This window comes from Ursus arctos, unplaced genomic scaffold (assembly GCF_023065955.2).
Source record: "Ursus arctos isolate Adak ecotype North America unplaced genomic scaffold, UrsArc2.0 scaffold_10, whole genome shotgun sequence".
Taxonomy (NCBI): Eukaryota; Metazoa; Chordata; class Mammalia; order Carnivora; family Ursidae; genus Ursus; species Ursus arctos.
In genome coordinates, this window is record NW_026622764.1 from 61,171,329 (window position 1) to 61,191,604 (window position 20,276).

General features: G+C 41.1%; 1 protein-coding gene across 2 annotated transcripts in view; it reads right to left on the reverse strand.

Annotated features, from left to right (window-relative positions):
- Positions 1 to 2,066: 2,066 nt before the first annotated feature.
- FREM2 (FRAS1 related extracellular matrix 2) overlaps positions 2,067 to 20,276 on the reverse strand; it is a 157,464-nt gene continuing 139,254 nt past the window's right edge. The window contains exons 17-24 of one of the 2 annotated variants that reach the window (XM_026493172.4): positions 15,385 to 15,577; positions 13,797 to 13,901; positions 12,285 to 12,412; positions 12,048 to 12,182; positions 11,204 to 11,330; positions 10,168 to 10,355; positions 9,814 to 9,960; positions 2,067 to 8,603 (exon numbers count right to left, since the gene is read on the reverse strand). In XM_026493172.4, the coding sequence (XP_026348957.2) occupies positions 8,091 to 8,603; positions 9,814 to 9,960; positions 10,168 to 10,355; positions 11,204 to 11,330; positions 12,048 to 12,182; positions 12,285 to 12,412; positions 13,797 to 13,901; positions 15,385 to 15,577 (1,536 nt within the window). In that variant the 3' untranslated portion in view covers positions 2,067 to 8,090. The remainder of the gene's footprint in view (positions 8,604 to 9,813; positions 9,961 to 10,167; positions 10,356 to 11,203; positions 11,331 to 12,047; positions 12,183 to 12,284; positions 12,413 to 13,796; positions 13,902 to 15,384; positions 15,578 to 20,276) is intronic. The other variant, XM_057308998.1, reaches the window with a different exon arrangement.

Here is a 20,276-nt window from a genome sequence, read left to right on the forward strand (position 1 = left end):
TGGAGGGACAGAAGCATCCGAGCTGTTTCGGTGCAGGCCTGGGTCACGGTCATCCCCAAGAAGATTTAAGCCAGCACAGATGCCCCCTGCAGGTGCTTTTCCTGTTTTAACAGCAGGTCTGCTGTGGCATTGATCGGAGCGCTCAGGCAGGGTCTGAAGTCCGCAGCTGTCCCGGCTTTGCCCTTTAGAGCTGGGCCGATGCAACCGTATTGCACACACCGGTCTGCAGGTGTGTTTGGAACAGGGACCCCTAGACAGGTGATCTCTTTCCAGAGTCTCAAATGGGATATGGGAGGGGAGGGGCAAGATCCCCCTTCTGCTCTTGCTGTAATCACCCCTCCCTCCAGACCTAATCAGCTTCCCAGCATCCCAGCCTCTCCCTCTCTCTCAGCCTGCCTTCCCCAGGATCCCTTGATACCAGAAGAGGTAGGCTTTTACCCCTTTCTCTTCCTGTCAGGACTTCCCTTACACAAAACTCTCACACCCAACTTGACTCTGGTTTTGGAAGTCTTTGTTCTTACTGCTCTGATTTTGGGTGTAATTAAATACCCTGGAGTCCAGATAAAAGATCCTGGCCCTTCTTCTGGAGTTTAGACTCTGCCCCTAAGACAGATTCGAATGTGCAGGGCGGGGGGGAGGGGGGTGAGGCTCCTGTCCTCACCAGAAGGGGCAGAACCCTGTCAGGCCAGAGCCACTGTGTGTTGTAATGCAGCCTACGGGTTTCGAACTCACTGTCTTCTGAATGGTTTCAACTCTGAGGAAAGCCTGAGAAAGTATTTGTACCTCTTTGTGCAGACGCCCTTCTCCAATGTTCTCCCCCCGGTGAGTACATTGCCTCGTGTCTGACCTGCCTCAACTTCCTTTGGGTATAATCTTACTCTGTCCGATAACCTTCTCCACCACCTTTAACCACTTTGCAATTAGTCACATTTAAATTTCTATGATGAGATCTTAGCATCTCGAAATGCTTTGCAGTCTGTTGGGAGAAGGATTTTCAAAAACTGCTATCGGTCTTCCCCCGCAGCAGTTTCCTGGCTTGGCCGCTCGCTAGGGGGGAGTCAGGACTGTGTGGGCTCAGATGGGCCCAACCCTGCTCCTGGTGATTCTTCCCCCTCTAGTCAGGTCTACCTTCACTCATTCTGGTTTGTGGAACTTTCTCTTAAATTGGGTGCCTCTAGGGTGACTGTGACTTTTTGGCAGGGAGATCTTCTCTCCCAGTCAATATCTAGGTGTGGCTGGATCATGAATCTTGCCTTCCTTGGTCCCCTTCCCTAACTTCCTGAAGGCCAGGCTTTCTCCGTAGCAGCTTGGAATTTTCCTAGCACACAGGCTTTTTTCTTTTCTTCTATAGTGAAGATGGATTGAGCCCCTCATTTCTGTAGCTCATCACAGATTTTCTGCTCTGACACGGCCATTTCTTCCCCCAGCCCTCCACTCTACCTTCTCTTGTGTATTTAGCCCTTTTCTTGGGATTATCCTTCAATAGCTATAAGAGGCTGCCCTTGCATTTCCTTCTGGTATTAAATAGTGGTGACCACCTATTAAAAATCTGACCGTATAATAAGTCAAATGATTACCGACTTGAGTGAAGTTTGCATAAAGACAACTGGTCTGCCTTGTCTGGGAAGCTCCCCAGCAATGGATCCGACCAGTTAACTCATCCTCATTAGTGCAGCCGGGCAGGGTTTTATACCTGTAGTGGGGTCTAGACACCCTGCTCCCTGAGACAGAGTTACTCACCTAAATATACGGTTTCTTCTGAGTGTAGACGTTGCCCCCGGCAGGCCTCCGGCTATGTCGGCACCTGCTACAACCGGAGAGTAAGCACTAAGATCCTGCAGGTAGATTCTGGCAAGGAGCCGCAATATTTTGCCACTGGCATCAGAGAGGTACTGGGAGCACGGGGCCCATTCTGGAAGCCTGCAGGCCCTCAGGCTTCAGGCCCAGAATGGAAACAACAGACACTCATTGCAGACTACAGGAACTCTCGGATTTTAGTGTAAATAAAAGTTGCAGAATGAACCACAATAACTTGACTGTGTTAACACATTTATGTTTATATGGGCTTTATTTATATCAAACGTGATATATTTCGAAGGAAAACAGTGGTAGTTATGCAACACAAGTGGCAGTAAGAATTATTTTAGACATGGGTGGAAGATTGAATGGCTCCAAATTATTGGCATAATTGGTTTCCCAGGGATAAGCTTCAATATTCAGCAAACATGAAGTACCCCAGTAAATAAAAAACAACAACAAAAACTAGACCCTGTTCATTTTTAAAGAATTCCCATGGGAAAATCACAAAGGCCATTAAGCTTTGCGAATAATTCCATTACACACAGATATGTCACTCAGTGGCTAGATAAATATAAATTTACTGAGTGTTTTGGAGGGCTTTGGGGAAGGAAGCAGGCACTTAATACAATTATCAAACACACAACTCCTTGTCCAGGCTGAAGTTTTCTTTTAGAGACAAATGGGCTTAAAAAATACCTTGCCAAAAGCTTGAATTCCTGAAACCACAGAAAGAGACTCGGCTTTGTACTTCTTTTTGTAATGTGCTTCATTTGGGCCCTTACAGAAATTATCTTTTATTCTTCCCAGTAATTGCTTTTCTGTATTTTAAGTGATTTGTATTAGAATGCTCTTTACTATTAATGTTAGTTCTTAAAAATTCACATTTCTCTCTTTTCTTTCTTCTTTTCTAAGGCACAGTACTGACAATTCTTATAAGAAGGGATGATCCAAACATTGGAAAAATTAATATCTATATTAGAGATTCACTTAAAGTATTCAAGGAATCACACCATCAACATAGGCAACATCTGGCTAATAGTGAAAGGAACATTGTGCATTTAATGATTACAATTTAAAACCCTTCAATGCTGTTAACATTTTACCAGTATGTGTGTGTGTGTGTGTTTCTTTCTTTTTTTTTTTTTTTTTTTTTTTTGCTGTTTATTTCATTGCAAAGTATTCAATCATGCAAAACAGCTTCGGATATGTGCTCTCTGGCCTTTCATTTTTGCTCAGTTAAACCCTTAAAGGGATTTTTGTGTGTGTGTAGCTTAAATGTCAGTGTTGAACCTTCACTGAGAGAAAATCAAAGCACAGATTGTCATCACATTATTCAATATGATGTTTTTGATCTTTTGAAGGGAGTTCTTCTTTCCATCATCCAAAAGCCTTAACATTTTATAAAGAGGGACGTTGCAGAAATGCTGGGCTCACTTACTAGCTTTCAGATGAATGAGAATGCTAATTACCTAGTGAAAACAGCAATGGTTTCCAAACTAAAAGGGGAGCATTACTGGAAGGATGATAAACAAATCCCAGAGGAAGAAAAAAAGCTGGTCTGTACAGAAAAGGAACCAAGGAAGGAAGAAAGGAAGGGTGGGAGGGAGGAAGGAAAGTAGGAGGAGACGTCGTTGCTACAGCAGGGTTTTGGTTTTGGTTTTTTCTTCTGGATGTTGTTGCTCTTAAGTAAAACACAATACTGAAAAACAAAAGCATACACACAAACAGATATTAGGAAAAGGTAACAGATGTACTTGAAAGATAGGGAAGAGAGCAAAACTGTTACAAGTCTGCCAATTCAATACTCTGATTTGTTTTCCCGATAAAATTAAATTCGAGAGAGGCTCACATTTAGTATAGTTTGTTATATCAACTCAGCTCAAGAGAGAACCAGCTTTCTTTTATCTAAAAAGTTTCTGTATATTTTTTCTGGTGTAAACTTTAGAAAAATATCAAGCACTTCTATTTTAGAATCTCTTATTAAAAGCAAAATAACTACCAACATTTCAGTCTTCCGTTCTTAACATCAAAGGACATGGCAACAAGGAGAAATAGACAGTGAGGGAAACTATGAACCTATGGATAGTATTTTCTGAAAATTTTTATGTCATCACCAGGCAACACTGGTATCAATTCTAAAAAAAATCTTAAGGAAACATAGTAACCTTAGAAGTAATGTCAAAGAAAATCCCACGATAGTATGTTTACACAAATGACCATTCTGTTGGCCTTCTTGAAAATCTCCATATGTACCATTTCAGTTAAAACTCTATTTAGGGTCATCTTTTTCTAGAAATGAGGTCTTTGGTTGTTTTTATATGCACACGTGCCTGTGTGTGTGTGTGCGCCAGATAATACTATTTCTAGTTCGCTGCAAATTACACATTTCTAAGCCATGGCCGTCGAACCGATTGAACACTTGAGCCCTATTCATCATTTGTCCTACAGTTAGTAAAGACAAGTCTTCTTCCTTTTTTATTGCTCTCCTGGCTAGAAGAAAGAGTTTCAAAGAATCATAGCTCCCTTCTTTTCAAATGAACACAATTAAGTAAATTTCAAATTTGTAAAACACTTGCATCTTTAAAGAATTTTTTCTTTTTCTTTTAAAGGACTAACTTGGTTTCTAAGTCAAAACTAAATAGATATTCTCAAAATGGTAGCAGAAATCAAATTTCCAACTTTATATGTCATTACATTTTGCTGTTATTGCTACTTTATCGTTTCTCAGTCTAGGACTATTTAAGCCTTAGCACCAATTTGTACGAGGGGAGACTCCGCGATTTTCGCGCAGGTCCGTTTCTATTTTTTAAAGTTGACCTTGGAGTTGGTACCCTGGAAAAGACTTAAGAGGTATGATGACTTGATAAAGAAGTTGTTTGCCGCTTACAGAACTAAATCCCTTCATATTGAGCCTAGAGGAGGTCCTTCATATCACAAATGCTATGCAGGAGCGCGGCGGAGGAATTCTAGTTGACCTTTACTCATGCCGTTCAAACACCGTGGGTGTCGTCGAGGGTGCACGTCAGGAGGTTTGGGGATGTTAATGGATGGGAATGAGAATTATGTGCTAGATCCCATTCTTGGAATGAAGTGGGCCTGTCCTCCATTAAGAGGAACAGAATATGCAGGGCTACCCATATCCCTGCAATGAACCCTTCTGTGTAGATTTGTGAAGAGCGATTCCATTGAATTATTGATCTGAAATATTTTGCCTTAGATCTGTGATCACGATGATCCATAATGTGGGGTTCTTTTAGATGAAAAGGAGTAGACTCCACTGTCGGTGCTCTGGAGAGATTTTTAAGTTGTGGTTCACAGACATGCCTGGCTTGTTCTTGGTCCAGTGGAGAATCCCTCGAGTCTAAAGGAAGAGCCACATTGGATTATAACCAGCCTGGACCCAGGGAGGACAGCTTGATTTCTATGTAAACTCTCAAAGTGGCTAATCCTAGGTGAGCACTGAGTAAATGTTAACAGAGGGAATGAACTGGAATAAATAAAACCGTCATTAAAACGTAATTATGCATTGTAATGCTTCATAGTTCATATGCTAAGAGAGCCGCTAAGTCTTCATAAATATTTTTGTGCTTTGGACTTACTATGCAATACAATTTCAATTATATAGTTTTAATTAGGGTCAGAAGCTACCGGGTACCCAAGGAGTTATTATAGCTTACATCCTGTTGTCTATGGGGAGTTATTTTATGTAATTGTTCTGATAATACCAGCATAATTCTCTAAAAACAAAAGACTGGAAAAAAGGCTCTGTTTTATTGAAAAATAAAGCATTTTTGCTGGTTCTTTTTTTCACTAAAAAGAGTTTTTTATGATTAATGTATATAAAATCACACATTAAGTAAATAGATATAAAGAAAATGATGCCGAAATACAAGCTTATACTTAAAGTGATATCTGCCTATTTCCCACAGACTCTGTTTTTCAAGGAGAGGAAGGAAAGGAAGAAGAGAGAAAGGGAGAGAAAAAGAGAAGGAATGGGCGAAGAAGAAGAAACTTTTCTTCGTTAGGAAAGGATAGACATGTTCTGTATTTTATAAGCCCTCCAAGTTATATATGGCAGTCTCATTAGAAAAACTAATTGTACAGTAAAATTTGATATCAAACCAGTGTGGCCCAAAGGCTCAAAACAGATTTGTTGTAACGGTGCTTCACTGATGACTATATTCAGTGACGGAGAAGCTCAAGATTGCATGAGGGTCAAGCTCTGGGCCATCCGAACTCCTACAGGAACATAAAGTCAATGGCGAGTACTTCTAACAGTCTAAGTGAATTGAATCCAGTGCTAAGTCATGAAAAGTCCACAGACCGTTTGAAGCGGTTTAACTCATGCTCATTCCTGACAAGTTATGAGGTCGCTACAGAAGTAACTAAGCGTCTGCTAGAAGGCAAAGCAGAAGAAAAGGGGATAATTACAAAAGCATTCATGTTTATTTGACAAATGAACTCCTGGGCTAGACAGTACGTCTAAGTAAGTCCTTTGGGGGACCTTGGAGTTATAGGTGATATCCGTAAATTCCCCAATGGAAGGAGACGCCAGTCTACCATATTCTTTGAAAGACTCTGAATGTGAAGTGCAGAGCTGCCCAAAAGAAGAGAGGTGAGAATTAGACACTTTTCATCTCTCTCTCAGCCCAATTTAGATTCCTTTTCCCAGTAAAGAGATGGCTGGTGCCCACGGACACCAGATGAGATCCATTGTACTAGGCTGTCCAGTGTGGCCAGGCTATGGACGCAAGTGAAAAGATTCCAGGCAACACGTGAGGTTAGTTAGTCCTTAAGCACCGTTCTTTTCCTCCTGACCCTAAATTTGCTTGAAATATATTCACCAGCTTTTTGGTCATTAGACTACTGACATTTTCCTTCCCTTTCCAACTGAAATTTCTGCCATTTGGTGAGAGTGCATTTTTTCAGAAAGGCTATGGGAGGCTTGCCAAGCAAGCTCACTAAGTTTCTTGGGTGTTAGCACTGTAAGAAGTGTTACACATTATATTTTCAGATACTGAGAGGGACCTCGCTGCATCAGCTCACTGAACTGGAGATGTCAAAGAACGCTGCTCTCCTCCTGGATCAAAGAAGACGGCACCTCCAAGGCCATCTCTGGAATCACAGTGACAGAGATTCCCATTTTTAGACCACATGCCTACTAGAAAGTTCATAAAATGTCCTACGGCCAATTTAAATTCTGGACATTGTTGTGTGATTATGCTACTCTGAGGGTTAACCTCATGTATCATCCGTCAGAATGTTCTTTAATTCCATAAAGTATGTAGAAGAGGCACTTTGGTTAAACACATTATATTAATAAATACCACTTTCTCCCTCCACCACCTGTAATGATATTTTTCTTTATCATTTATGGGTTCAATACTGCAAATATCTAGGCTCATTTCTTAGAGAACATTGTCTTATAAATGTGAATCTAACTGTATAGCATTTCTTCTTCATCATCAAAACTCCACCAACCCTCTCATTTCCCACAAGTGTTGAGCACCAATAAGGTATATTATTATGCAAGAACTTGACTACTTCTCACTATGTAACAGGAAAGTCTTTCTTCGACAAGCTCTTCCAGACTTAACATATTCTTTGGTTTAATTTAAAGTTAAATAAGCAAATAAAGCAAGGAGGCTCTGACGAGGATGAGAAACAACTCAAATCCAACCTAGTGAGTTCCTTCCCTCTACCTTTCCTTCCATTCCCTCCCGTGTAGTAGAAAAGGTGAATTATGGGTTGAGCCACCCCTGGTCACAATTCCACGCTGTCTTCACTTATTAGAAAACTTGTCATAATCAACAGTGTGTTTATCATTCTTGCACACTACCCATTAAAACCTTTCTAGTAATAAACTGTTATATAATGAATAAACAATGTGATAATTGCACCTTCCAGATTCATACTCATACAGCAACAATAGACTCCTCTTAAACTTCTGAGAGAGTCTGCAGCACCTCTGAATAGATTTGTCTCCAGTGTGTAGAGAAAATGCCTAAAATGAGAAGTCCATTCCTGGCCATCCACGGATGGCTGTGTGTACACGTGAATACATGGTTGCACCTCCCGGGCCAGAGGAAAGACGTGGCCTGTGGTCTGAAATTGTTCTCTGATGCATGAAAGAGCAGACAGAATTCAAATCCAAGTTCATCAGTACAGTCAGGTCCTCTGAGCAGCTTCGTAACCGAAGTCCCCAATTCTCCACCACTGACGGAAGCATTTGGGTTCCTACCGTCTTTCTGAGGCCCTTGGAGGCAAAGGCTGAATCCCACCTGTGCTCCTCAAACCTCTGAGCTGTCGCTGTGGTGGCTCTGCGGGGGCATCATGGGCTTGCTGCTGCCGGAGCCCTTCAGAGCGTCCTTCCTCCTGGTGCCCTTCTGGCTCCTGCACAGCATCGCTGTGATGGCGGCAAGGCAGACGGTGAGTAATGCCACCGCGACGCCTCCAACCACGGTGACCAGGCTGACGTCAGAGCTGGGCCGGTTGAGCTCGCGGGGCAGGACGCCGTCGGGAGGAACTCGCCCCTGGGGGACCTGCTTCCTGTGGGTGCGGTCCAGGGCAATGTGCTGGATGTTCGTCCCCCGGTTGTTGTCAGCCCCAATTTCCCACGCCAGCGGGGGCGGGCTCCTGACCTCCCTCCTCTTCCGGGCCTGGCTCATCGCCTGCGGCTTCCCCGCACTCACTAAAGAGTGGTGCTGGTACTCGGTGCTTCTTTTGCCGATGCCTCGATTGGCGCTGTCTTTTGATCTTACTGTGTAGATCGTGTGTATGTACCATTCCCGGCCCAGGGCGACCTGGAAAACGCAACTCTCTTTGTTAGAAAATTAAATACCACACCAACCTGATTCACGACTCCTGCAAGAGAAAATAATGGCAGCGACGATAACTGCTCATTTACTTTAGTCTGCAGAATTAACGTACTGCATAGTTTTGCGTGCTACAGTATATGCAAGGCTTTGTGTAAAGCACACTGAAATATTTCGTGCGACTCTTGAGGGAGTGTGTGCCGGTAAATATTTGGTAATCTGTGACTTGTAGCATGGTTTTAACTTATTCATCTAAAAATGGGTAAAGGAGGATGCATGGCAGTTATGGAACTTGCCAATGTCACTCAACTAGTTAGTGGCAGAGGCAGGACTAGAACTCGGAGCTTCTGACCCTCAAGACTCTCTTCCAGTACATCTGGTTGCATATTTACATATAACACTACAGAGCAGGTCCGTTCCCTGCTTTTCTAGGAAGGAAAGAAGGGAAATTTCTGATGCTCTCTGAAGCCCTCAGGATTTAGAAGGGGTCTGATACTCTGAGAATTAACAGTGAATAATTAAAAAAAAATTATTCAGAGTAACAAATATGCTTCCTTAAGATTCCTTCTTTAGGATGAATACAGATATCATGTCTGCAGCCCACCTGTGTGGACGATTTTCAGGAAGTTTCCGAAAAGGTGTACTTGCCCCAAGGATTCACAGTGGGAACACATCGCTGAATTGGTCTCATTTGTCTGCTCAGTGTTATGGTGGCCTGCGTCCCTTTCTACTGTCTATTGCTAGGTCGGGATAGTCTGTCTTGGTTTATAAAGTCTTTGAGAGTGCAGATTTATGAGCTGTGCACACTTCTTTTTCTGAATCCAGCAGTTCATTAAGTTCACTGTGATAAAGATGGTTATGAAAAGTCTGCAGGAAGGAAGTTTTGAATAAGAAAAGCAGAGTTTCCGAACATCAGACTTAGATTTATATTCCAGGCTGAATAAGGACCTTCATTACACATAGACTTAAAATGATATGAATGCACTAATAAAAATAATCATAGCCAGGGTCTACAGAATGCTCACCACGTGCCCACTACGGTCCTGTGCGGTTGACCTACATTACCTTATTCAATGTTACTATTACTGATGCAATGTTACTGTCACTGCCATTTAACAGGAGACACCTGGATCATCCCAATATTAAGTAGTTTGCATGCACTCACAGAGCTGTTGTAAGTGGCTTATTACTGGCCCACCTGAAAGAGTGGTGTTGAGTCGACTTTAAACCCATCGGATCCAGGCTGATTCACTAAGAGAATAGCTTCGGGGTCATCCGCTGCCAGCTTGGCATTAAACAGGACATTTCCAAAACTGGTGGCTTGTGTTTCTGGCTGAGCTTTGTCCTTTAAGCAATAAAGAAAATGAGGAGTGCTGTAGATAACGCCAACTTTTGCAAGTACAGACTGGTTTCTTTAGGTTTGTGCAAGTACAGATTACCAGAAAATGTCACCATTTCGTTTCATTTGAAAAGATATTTTGTTTTAAATACCAGACAAAAACATTCAACTTTGATCATCTACCTAGTTCACTGCTTGGGTCAAAGCGCTTACCACAATTTTAAATCTATATAAGAGTGAAGGAGAGTCAGCTAAGCAGCCGTATTCTGCATTCGTGGGACTATATTTGGGAACATAGCCGTCAGCTCCAGTGCACAGGAACACCTTCTCAATGCTGCAGTAAAAGGAGTCACCCAGATTCTGGACGGGATCTACCATGACACGCCCATAAATGATGTCACCTGAAACAGACACGCGGAAATGTCATTTCTGTTACGTGGTAAGGCGCGCCGATGTGACACTGCAAACCACTGGTGACAATGAAGCCCTTAGGGAGCACTTCCTTCTTTTCCTAATCTGCCATGGAATGTTGGAAGACCTTCAGGATGTCACCCACTCCCAGGCCTCAGATGAGACCACTCTGGGGACTGACCACAAGTGACTGCGGATTTACCGACCCTCACATGCTCAGTCAGTAGAGGGAATAACCTCAAGGCTTGGCCTATATTTCATATTCATAATTCCACTGTGGTCTAAAGTCTGCTTTATATAAATAAATTACTTGGCAGGATGCAGACGAATAAAGTATATAGAAAAGAAAATACTGATAAAAAGCTGAGTTGGCTTTATTTGAAAGAGTTTGCGGAAATTCCCTTGTATTCAATCATCTATTTCACAGCTATTACTGAACTCCCACCACGTGTGTGAGGCATTCTGCTAGGTGCCAGGAACACGCCACTGAGCAGGACAGATATAACCCTCGCCCGTGAGGCATTTACAGTCTCGAGTAGCTTTAGTATTTGAGTCTATGCGCCTTGAAAGAGGATTCAAGAAAAAAACCCTAGATTTGTTCCAAAAGTCACGTAGGTAAGGGAAATAGAGATTAATTTCCCCAGAAGAAAAACATCCAGTAACATATTTCCAATTTCAGTGGTCCTACGCCATCCCCGCCAAAGTGGTAAAGACCCAGTAACATTCTCAGAAGCATAACCAGAGGTTATAATTTCCCCTCTCACACATGATCCCAGTAAAGCGAAGCACAACAGTTGCAGGGGCAAACCGAGCCGATGTCTCACTGTGGAACGCATACCTTCTGCAAAGGCGACGTCACTCTCTTGCCCAAATCCCATGGAGCCGTCCGACAACCAGAGACTCTTCTTGGAGAGGAGGTACATTTGGGTGTTCAGGCTGAACTCAGCTGCCACCGGATCGCTGACCTAAAACCAACGGGAAAAGCCCTTTTACGGGTTGTCAACTGCTCTGGCGGGGAGCAAATGCGTTACTCACAGACACACACGTGCCGTACGCGGACGTGCAGACAACGAAGGACTGCACTGCAACTTTCACATCCGGACCAACCAATGTAGGAAACCGGAACACTGGCTTTGTCCTTCGTGAGAAGCAAACGTTTTGACTGGGACTAAATAGCGTTACGTGAGTTCTTCCCATTGGTTTCGCAGGGTATGTACGGGACTTGTTCATATCACGCTCAGTGCAACACTTAGTATAAGTCTTTGGACAAAAAGTGCCATCATATCTCTTTTATTATATACTGGCAATTAGGTACTTTGACATGGCATGAACTACAGGGTATTTATTTTAAGAACAAGGCAAAGACGTGCAGAAGAACTCCAGGGAAAAATCTCAAGTCTCCAAGGTAGCGAACTCCAGGAGGAGACAAGATCATGTAAGAAAAAAAAATAACCCTTGAGTACTCTTAAACTCTGGATTTTACATCCTGAACCAACGGCAGATAAAGGGCAGTTCTTTCCTCCTTCCTTCTCTTGCTTCCCTCCTGTCTGACTTCCTTTCTTTTCAGCATGCGAGAATTAAAGTCACGGTGTGAATTTCTTTTTTTTACCGATACAAGTAAGCCATGACCTTCATAAAGTGGGATTCGAGAAGTCGTGGGAAAATAAGTGCAAGAGACGCACCTGTTGGAACCGTATGTCGAGGTCAAAGGTGACAGGCTCTCGGGGGTTGCAGGTGACTGGCAGGCGGTACTCTTGATGCGATGGAGTGGTGCAAGGCAGCAGCTTCACTGTGTAAGTCCCTGAATAGTCACGTACCTTGAAGGAGAAGGGAGGACATTCATGTTTTTCATTTAAGCATCTGAGGTGTCGTCCAAGGCAGCAGAAAAGGAAAATTAAGTAAGAGCCTGAGTCACTTACTGCAAAGTCAGACACGAAGCTCCATTGCTGCACTGGCTGGTTATAGGTCGGTTCACTCCTTATGAGGCGCAGGGAGAAGGTCAGGCCTGGATGATCAGCGGACATGATCATTGAGCTCGTGAAGGACGCTAGACAAGTGCCAATAAGAATAAAGGTAAAGCGGTTGTAAGAATGCCTAACAGCTTAGGGTTTTCAAAGCACCTGATCGTACATTGCTTGCTTTTATTCTTAATACTAAGGCTTCAAAGCCCCAGTGTTGGTATAACTATCCTCATTTTCCCCCGCCTAGAGAATGGGGGCTGAGACCGATCATAGTGACTCTCCCAAGATGACACAGCTAGGATGTGTGCCTTCTGATTCCTAATTCAGTGCCTCTTCCACTCTGTGATTCCGTCAAAAGACAATTGTGCAGAAATGCTCAAACGGTTCGGGGCTATTTCCAGGGAAGGCACAGTAGTGCCGTAAAAGCTGCTGTGAATACATAATTTATTGTGCACCGAAGCTATGAGCGGAGCTTTAGTCTCTTAGCAGCCACACAGCTGGGCAAATGCAATTTATAAACGGAATCTAATTTTAATTAGATTGCCTGCAATTGTGTCTAAACACAGATTCAGTGTATTAGAAAGGTAGACTTGTGGAAGGGACCTGTGAAGACCAAGAAATCCTTATTTTCCAGAACTGTCAATTATAATAGAACAAAATGATTCTTTTTGGGTCGGTAGTTCTTATAGCTCAGCCTCATAAAAATACAATGAACCCTCTTCCTCTTCTGACTTTCGGCCTCTTCTCTCCTTTGTATGGAGCTCAAGCCCAGAGAAAGGAAGGCCTGAGAAGACCGCGAGTGAACTTTGTTCCCGTCCAATCTGACAACAGTTGGCAAACGGGCAAAATATGCAAAATACATTTAGTGATATGGAGAGTCAAATAAAAAAATATTTCTAATGAAATGTCCTTTATATTTAAAAGCAAGCCTGGACAGTGGACTTTAGTGACTGCTTCCTTATTGGTATTCAAAGCACAGTGCGTCAATTAGTAAAATGGCACAGCCAATCTTTATTAAAGATGATTAGTTAACATGTCTGAAATGTAAGTATCATAGTGAAGTGCCACTTCTGGCCCTATTATAAAGGCTTCTTACAATATCTTGTGAACAGAGAAGTGCTTGCTGAACAAATGACTTAAAATTCAACTTTTTATGCAACAGAACTGAGGTAGAGAAGGGGATTGGGATTGCTATGCTCTTTAAGGAAAACTCCACTTAAATGAACTCAGCAGAGTTTTCCTTTAGATTTACTTTCATCATCTGTATTTGCTCTAAAAGTGTATGTCGATAACGATGGTTTTGTAGCTTCTGAGATGTAGCTGTGCAATTATCAAGCCCTTCTGTGGATAAGTCACATTGACAATTCACTTGAAATTAAGGGTTTCGAAGCTCATCTGGGAGTGTGGGGTATGGAGAATATCCATGTCCTGTGGTACAGGGAGTGGCTCCTAGTGGACAACAGGGCTTACCGGGATGGGACAGCACGAACAAACCGTGGAACTGAGCCTCCGTCTTGAAGTTCACCACCAAGCGCCCCTCTTCACCGATGCGCATGCTCGTTGGGTAGAGAGAACCTACATGGGGATAGTGCACAAGAGTGGAAATTTTTGTGACCAGGGACTCCTTACATGCAGGAGTTTTTCCAAATTTGAATTCGATCCGTCTCATCTTTAAGCATTCTAGCCAAAGGCTGTGATCAGTAGAATTCTGAGTGATAAGAGAAGCAGAAGTGTTGTGCTTGTTTTGCTTTGTTTTCTAACAAGAAAAGGTGTCAAGAAGGGAAGCAAAATAGAATCAGGTAACATGAGTGAGGCCAACATGAAATACACAGACTGATTACAATAGACCAAGATTTTTCCCCCCTAAAGGCATCAGTCTACATAAATGAAGCTGTAAATTAAGAGACACAGTAAAACTGTCAAGTTTTGAAGATTTGGACATGGAAGTGGGTTTGTGTTCTCCAGAACGATTCCAAATTTTACAGACTTAATAAAAACTCTGGAGGTTTTCCAAAACTTTGAGCAACTTGACCAAAGTTGGTTCCAGAGATAAGAAGGAACCATAAGATCCTTATGTAGAACTTGAGAACCACAACATGGATCCACATTAAAGTTTCCTTAAATATACATTTTCTAAGGCAAGATATGTAACTAAAACATTGAAATATAAAATAATCTGGGATGATCACTCCAGGTGATCATGTTACCTTTCACATAGCTTGAAGGCAATCTTAATCTGTTTAAGATAGCAAATTTGGTGCACTGTCAATAGTACTTCCCCTCTGGCTCTTAAAGAGTAGGGCAGGCATGATGCTCAGATAGGCATGGAAGCAAAACAGTATAGCATGTGCCTGAAAAGAACCAGTACTCACTCTATGGATAGCTAAATCGGCTTTATGCTTGTGGACTTCGAATTATTATTCTGATACGGAGATTGAAACAGAGTTTGGCAGAAGCTTATGGGCTCAGCAGTTAGTTGTACTTACCATCACTGTTCCACGATGTTCAGCTAAAATATTGCAGAATAATAGAATTTCAAAATAAAAAGAATATTAGAAGTCTAGTCTACCTTTGAGAACAGACTGAGTGCCACAAAGGTTAAGCAGTATGTTCAAGATCACACAGCTAGTTAGCTGTGGAAGCCAGAACTAGAATCCAGGATCTATCTAATTTTCAGAAACAAAAAGTATAATGTTTTCCTCTTGGGTTCATTTCTTATTTTCAGTTGGAACTTCCTCTATGCGTTTTCTAGAATCTAGGAAATACATAGACTGTGTGGTGTAATGCATAAATGATGAATCACCTATAATCGACTGTAAGGGTTAAATACCCATGAAATGTATACGATATATTTAACAGCCACATGTTATGCAAAATTTGACGCACTGAGATGATTTTGTTAGTTTTTCCATGACAAAATGAAATAATCTTAAAATACTGAATATAAAAATAAAATCTATTGAAAGTTGCTTCTATTATTTTTAGCTACGGCAAAAAAAGAAAAATCCTAAGTAATTCAAATAGGTAAGAAAACTTGTTTTCCAATTTATTAACCCACCTTGGAGTTCGGCTTCTGGTGGGCTGCCGATTCCATCATTCCACAAGATGGCAGTGTCATACACAAAAGTCAGGCGGAGCTCCGACTTCAAGTCAAAATGTTGCCAGCCTCCCACCCCAACCGGGGAATGGAACACGTACGAAACATAGAGAGGCACTCGAAGGGTTACATAGGATTGCACTAGATTTAAGACCTAAAACAATAAAATTCTGTCAACATGATTCAGTGTTAAGTAGAGGAGCCTAACTTTGTATAAGCCACTTTCTCCTTTCACTCAACTAGAGATTTTGAGTGACCATTGAGGAAAGGAAGTGACAGCATTTATACTATTGCCCCCGACTTAATTTTGGAGCAATTAACTAGTTGTTACCATTACCTTCCTTTGCAACAAAGGATATGCGGCAGAAACCTTGAAAGTACATTGCATTATTTTAGCATATTATACCCACACAGTCCTTTTTGTTTCCTAACAGCTTTATTAAGATATAATTCAGTATATATACCATCTAATTCAGTGATTAAAGTGGACAAATCAACAGTATTTCATGTATTCAGGGAGAGTGCAACTTTCACCACAATCAATTTTAGGACACTTTCATCACCTCCAAAGGGAGGTTCAACCCATTAGAAGTCACGTCTTCCTTCCTTCCTCCTCCCAGCCCCTGGTAGCCACTAGCCTATTTTCTGTCTCTGTGTATTTGCCAGTTCGGGACATTCCATGTACATGGAGTCATCATACAGTATGTGGTCTTTTGTGACAGGCTTCTTTCACTTATGTTTTCAAGGTGCATCCATGTTGTTGCACATCTCAATACTTTTATTTCTGAATAGCACCCCTTTGCATGCATACACAACACATATTTATCTGTTCATCAGGTGATGGACATTTGGGTTATTTCCTGTTTTGAGCTATTGTAAGTAACAGTGCTATAAGGTACTTTTGAGTTATGACATAAAGGAAGATAGAATAAAGAAGGAAAGATCTAGCAAACATGTTGAGTAATGACATGTAATACTTAATATGCCACAAAATTAATTAGTTGACACGAAGTGACTTGCTTTGAATTTTTTACTTTCCTTCTTCAGGTATTTTGTAGGACAGTTAGTAGTGGAGGATAAACTAGTTTTTATTTATTGAGCCCCCAGGTTCACAATAAAAGCTATTTAATATTTTTACTCCCCCCATAATTATATTTATATGTGTGTATGGACGGTTGGCTGGCTGGCTGGATGGCTGGCTGGATGGGTGGATGGGTGGATGGGTGGGTAGATGGACAGATGGATAGATGATGTACAGAAAAGGAAAGAGAGGAAAATTAAGGTTCGAAGAAATAAAGCAAATTTCTCACAGAAATCTTTAAGCTTTCTGAATGGCCCTGCCAGTATTAGAACCCAGCCTTTGGCCTGTGCTTTTCTGCTCTATCACACCTCATCACATTCCAAACACAGCAGAGGGCAGTCCTAGGATCACCTACCCAACGTTATCATACTGAATTCTCAAAATAGGTCTGCAGAAGAGCTGAGCAAATATAACTATCTTCTACCAGAGGAGATGGACTTAGGTCAGATCATACTCTTTAGAAGTTCCAGTTGGCCTTTCTAATACCATTCTAATTCTCTCTCCACATTGAGCTGGCAACAAGGATCATACACAAGTGTTAGTGAACAATACAAAGAATGATAACAATAATTTGTCACTTTGTCATTGAGTAAAAAATAAATTCCTTAAATCACAAGAAATGATAAGCTGAATCGCCTACAAAAATACATAAAGAGAAAACCATCATCCAAGCAAATTATTTGATTCCTAGCTCTGTAGTAGTTAGCACTCCCCATCATCTGCTAACCCGGCCAGCACAAGAGGGGCCTTGCAACCCAAGTGCTTTGAGATAATATTTGTTAAGGGTCAATATGATTGCCCTCAGTGAGAACCTGATCTTGTAGTGGGATTTTAACACTCCAGTGTAAAGAGGAGTGCTCAAGTCAATGTATACGTCACAGGAAATTAAGATTAGTATTTCAACCTGTGATTTTAATAAACCATCACCTTTTAAAAATTAGGCTTTAGGAATGAGTTTCCAATTAAACTTTCTAGGTGTTAATAATTTTCGCCAACATTATACTCTATCTATCAGGTGTTACTGAGTGTGCTATTTTGGAGAGAACTACTAATATTCACTTCCTATGAGTTACTTGGCGCAGAGCTCCCTAATTTTTATTTTCTTTCATTTGATTCTTGTGGCAACCTAGAGTCTGACCATTTCTGGACAGCACCTTATTGCATTTTCTTGTTCACCACGGTCAGACCTTCTTTGTCTGCTTGGAACTTCTGTCTAGAGTAACTGGTGCCAATGGAACGATGTCCATCATTCACGCTCCCTACCTGTTCATTCTTGTAAAACTGAAGAATGCAATGCTGTCAGTCTAACTTCTGGACATCATTTTAATGAGCACTTAATTTTCTCTCAGCCTGCATCACAGGGCTTTTTAGGGGATTTGTTTATACTAAGAGAAGTAGATGTTAAATCTGGTACACTGCTCTTAAAGCAACTGTGACACGACAAAGGAGTTCACATGTCCTTGCAGATGTTTGAAGTTTCTTCAACAAAACCAAATGATACTTTAAATTCCATATTTAAAGGGAAAGTATAAAATGCAAGTTCTCTAGAAAAGGTAACACTGATATAAATCTCTACTACTACTGCTACTAAGTGGCTAATAACAGACAGCAAGTATATATTTGGGGAAGTAATGTCAGCTGAAGACACAAAAGAAATTCTGCCGGGCTGTCTCAGATGGGTAAGAGAAGGGAAGAATAAGAAGGAAAATGAGTATGCTAAAAGAGAAATTATACACGGAATATTGTCTATGCGGGGACTAGTGTTGAGGTAAACCACAGTTGACGGAATTCTTCACTTATTCGGGCGCCCAGCTTAAGCTATCCGAATTACATGCTGCTTTATTGAAGTAGAAAGCATATATACGCACTGCTTCTTATAGAAGTTGGCAGTATACATATGTACTAACGAAAACTATCTAGATTTAATCTGTCCCTTTTCAACTTTCATTTGAGCAAGGCTATATTCTACGTGTGTTAAACTTAAGCTGTGAAGAAGTCAACAAGACTATTCAGTACGATCAGTGCTAACACTCAAGTATGTAGACCAGCACTCTTCAATAAAAATATAATGTGAGCCGCACATGTAATTTAAAATTTTCTAGCAGCCATACTTCAAAAAGTAAAGAGAAACATGTGAAACTAATTTTAAGAATAGTTACTTAATCCAATATATCAAACGTGTTACATTTTAATATGCAATTAGTATAAAATAATTTTTGAGGGCTTTTGTTTTTGTTTTTTGTTTTTTTTTTGCTACTGGGTCTTTGAAATCTGGTATGTATTTTACAGGAACAACACATCTCAATTTTAAATGCTCAATAACCACACCTGGCTAGTGGTTATTGGGCAGCACTGATTAGACTCTTCCACCCAAGGGCTTTAATTAGACCACACAGGTTGAAAACAATAATCATTTCAAAATATTTTATAATCCAATATCCCCCCACTTATCATGCCCACATAATGTGGGATATGGGGTTTGTGCTCGCCTCAAGACTGAATATTGAACTAGAGCTGTTAGAATACTATCTGAGGGCTACCACTGGTGTGGATCTCCCAGTAGTTGAAATTTCTTTCTGTTGCTCCTTTCGTTTCCAGAAATATGTCTACATCATCAAGATGGTGGTGTTTGTGAATGTGTGAAGGCGGCTCATAAATCTCAATAGCTTGAAGTCTCTGTAAAGCCTGTACTTAGCTACTCAGTGGAGAACACTGTTTTAACAAGTTAGAATCCTTAGCCAAGGGATTAGCAGTAATAGCAGCCTACACATCCAGGAACACTTGGAAGAAAGAGACCTTGGCTTCTGTCCAATTACAAGGCTTTCTAAAGGCCTACGGGATCAGAGATGCACAAGGGAGACCCTGGAATGAGTAGGGTCAATACTGGTCCACAAATTCTTCAGTATTAAGGACAATTCTATGGGATATTTACAATAATAGAATTAGAAATTATCTAAATGGCCAACAGTAGAAAAATGGCTGAATAAGTTATGATGACCCACAAGGTAAAGTACTACGCAGCCATCAAAAGTCATGTATCTTAAGAATTTTCCTTGCCGTGAGAAAGTGCTCAAAATGTTAAGTTAAAAAGCGGTATACAAGATGGTATAAATAACATTACACTGCTACTATTAAAAATGTGTATGTACATTAGAAAGCACTAGAAAATCTGTGCACGGTGATAGTGGAATAAGATTTTTTATTTTAAATTTTTTTAGTTCCCCAGCTTTCCACCGTGCTAGCATTACACTAACTTAAAAAACAAAGAAACTGGGGTGCCTGGGTGGCTCAGTGGGTTAAGTGCCTGCCTCTGGCTCAGGTCATGATCCCAGGGTCCTGGGATCAAGCCCTGCATTGGGCTCCCTGCTCAGCGGGGAGCCTGCTTCTCCCTCTCCCTCCCACTTGTGCTCTTTTCTCTATCTCAAATAAATAAATAAAATCTTAAAAAACAACAAAGAAACCACAGTATAAAAAAAAATAACTGACAAAGTTGACAAACTAAGAAGCAACATGCTCCGGGAAAGCTACACATTTTGGATTCTTACTACTTTTGTAAAATGATTTAGAGTAACATACATGTGAGAAAGAGTAAATCCAAATACTAAGTGTAAAATAATGGGATGGAAAGAGATGACTTCTAAAGTATATTTTTACCCTAAATTTCCATGTTTTTAAATCTCAACACACAGTAACAAGGAAGCAAAATTATTCCTCAAACCAAGCAACTAGGAAAAAACACATTCACTTTTCCAAAATCATGGAAAAGCATGCC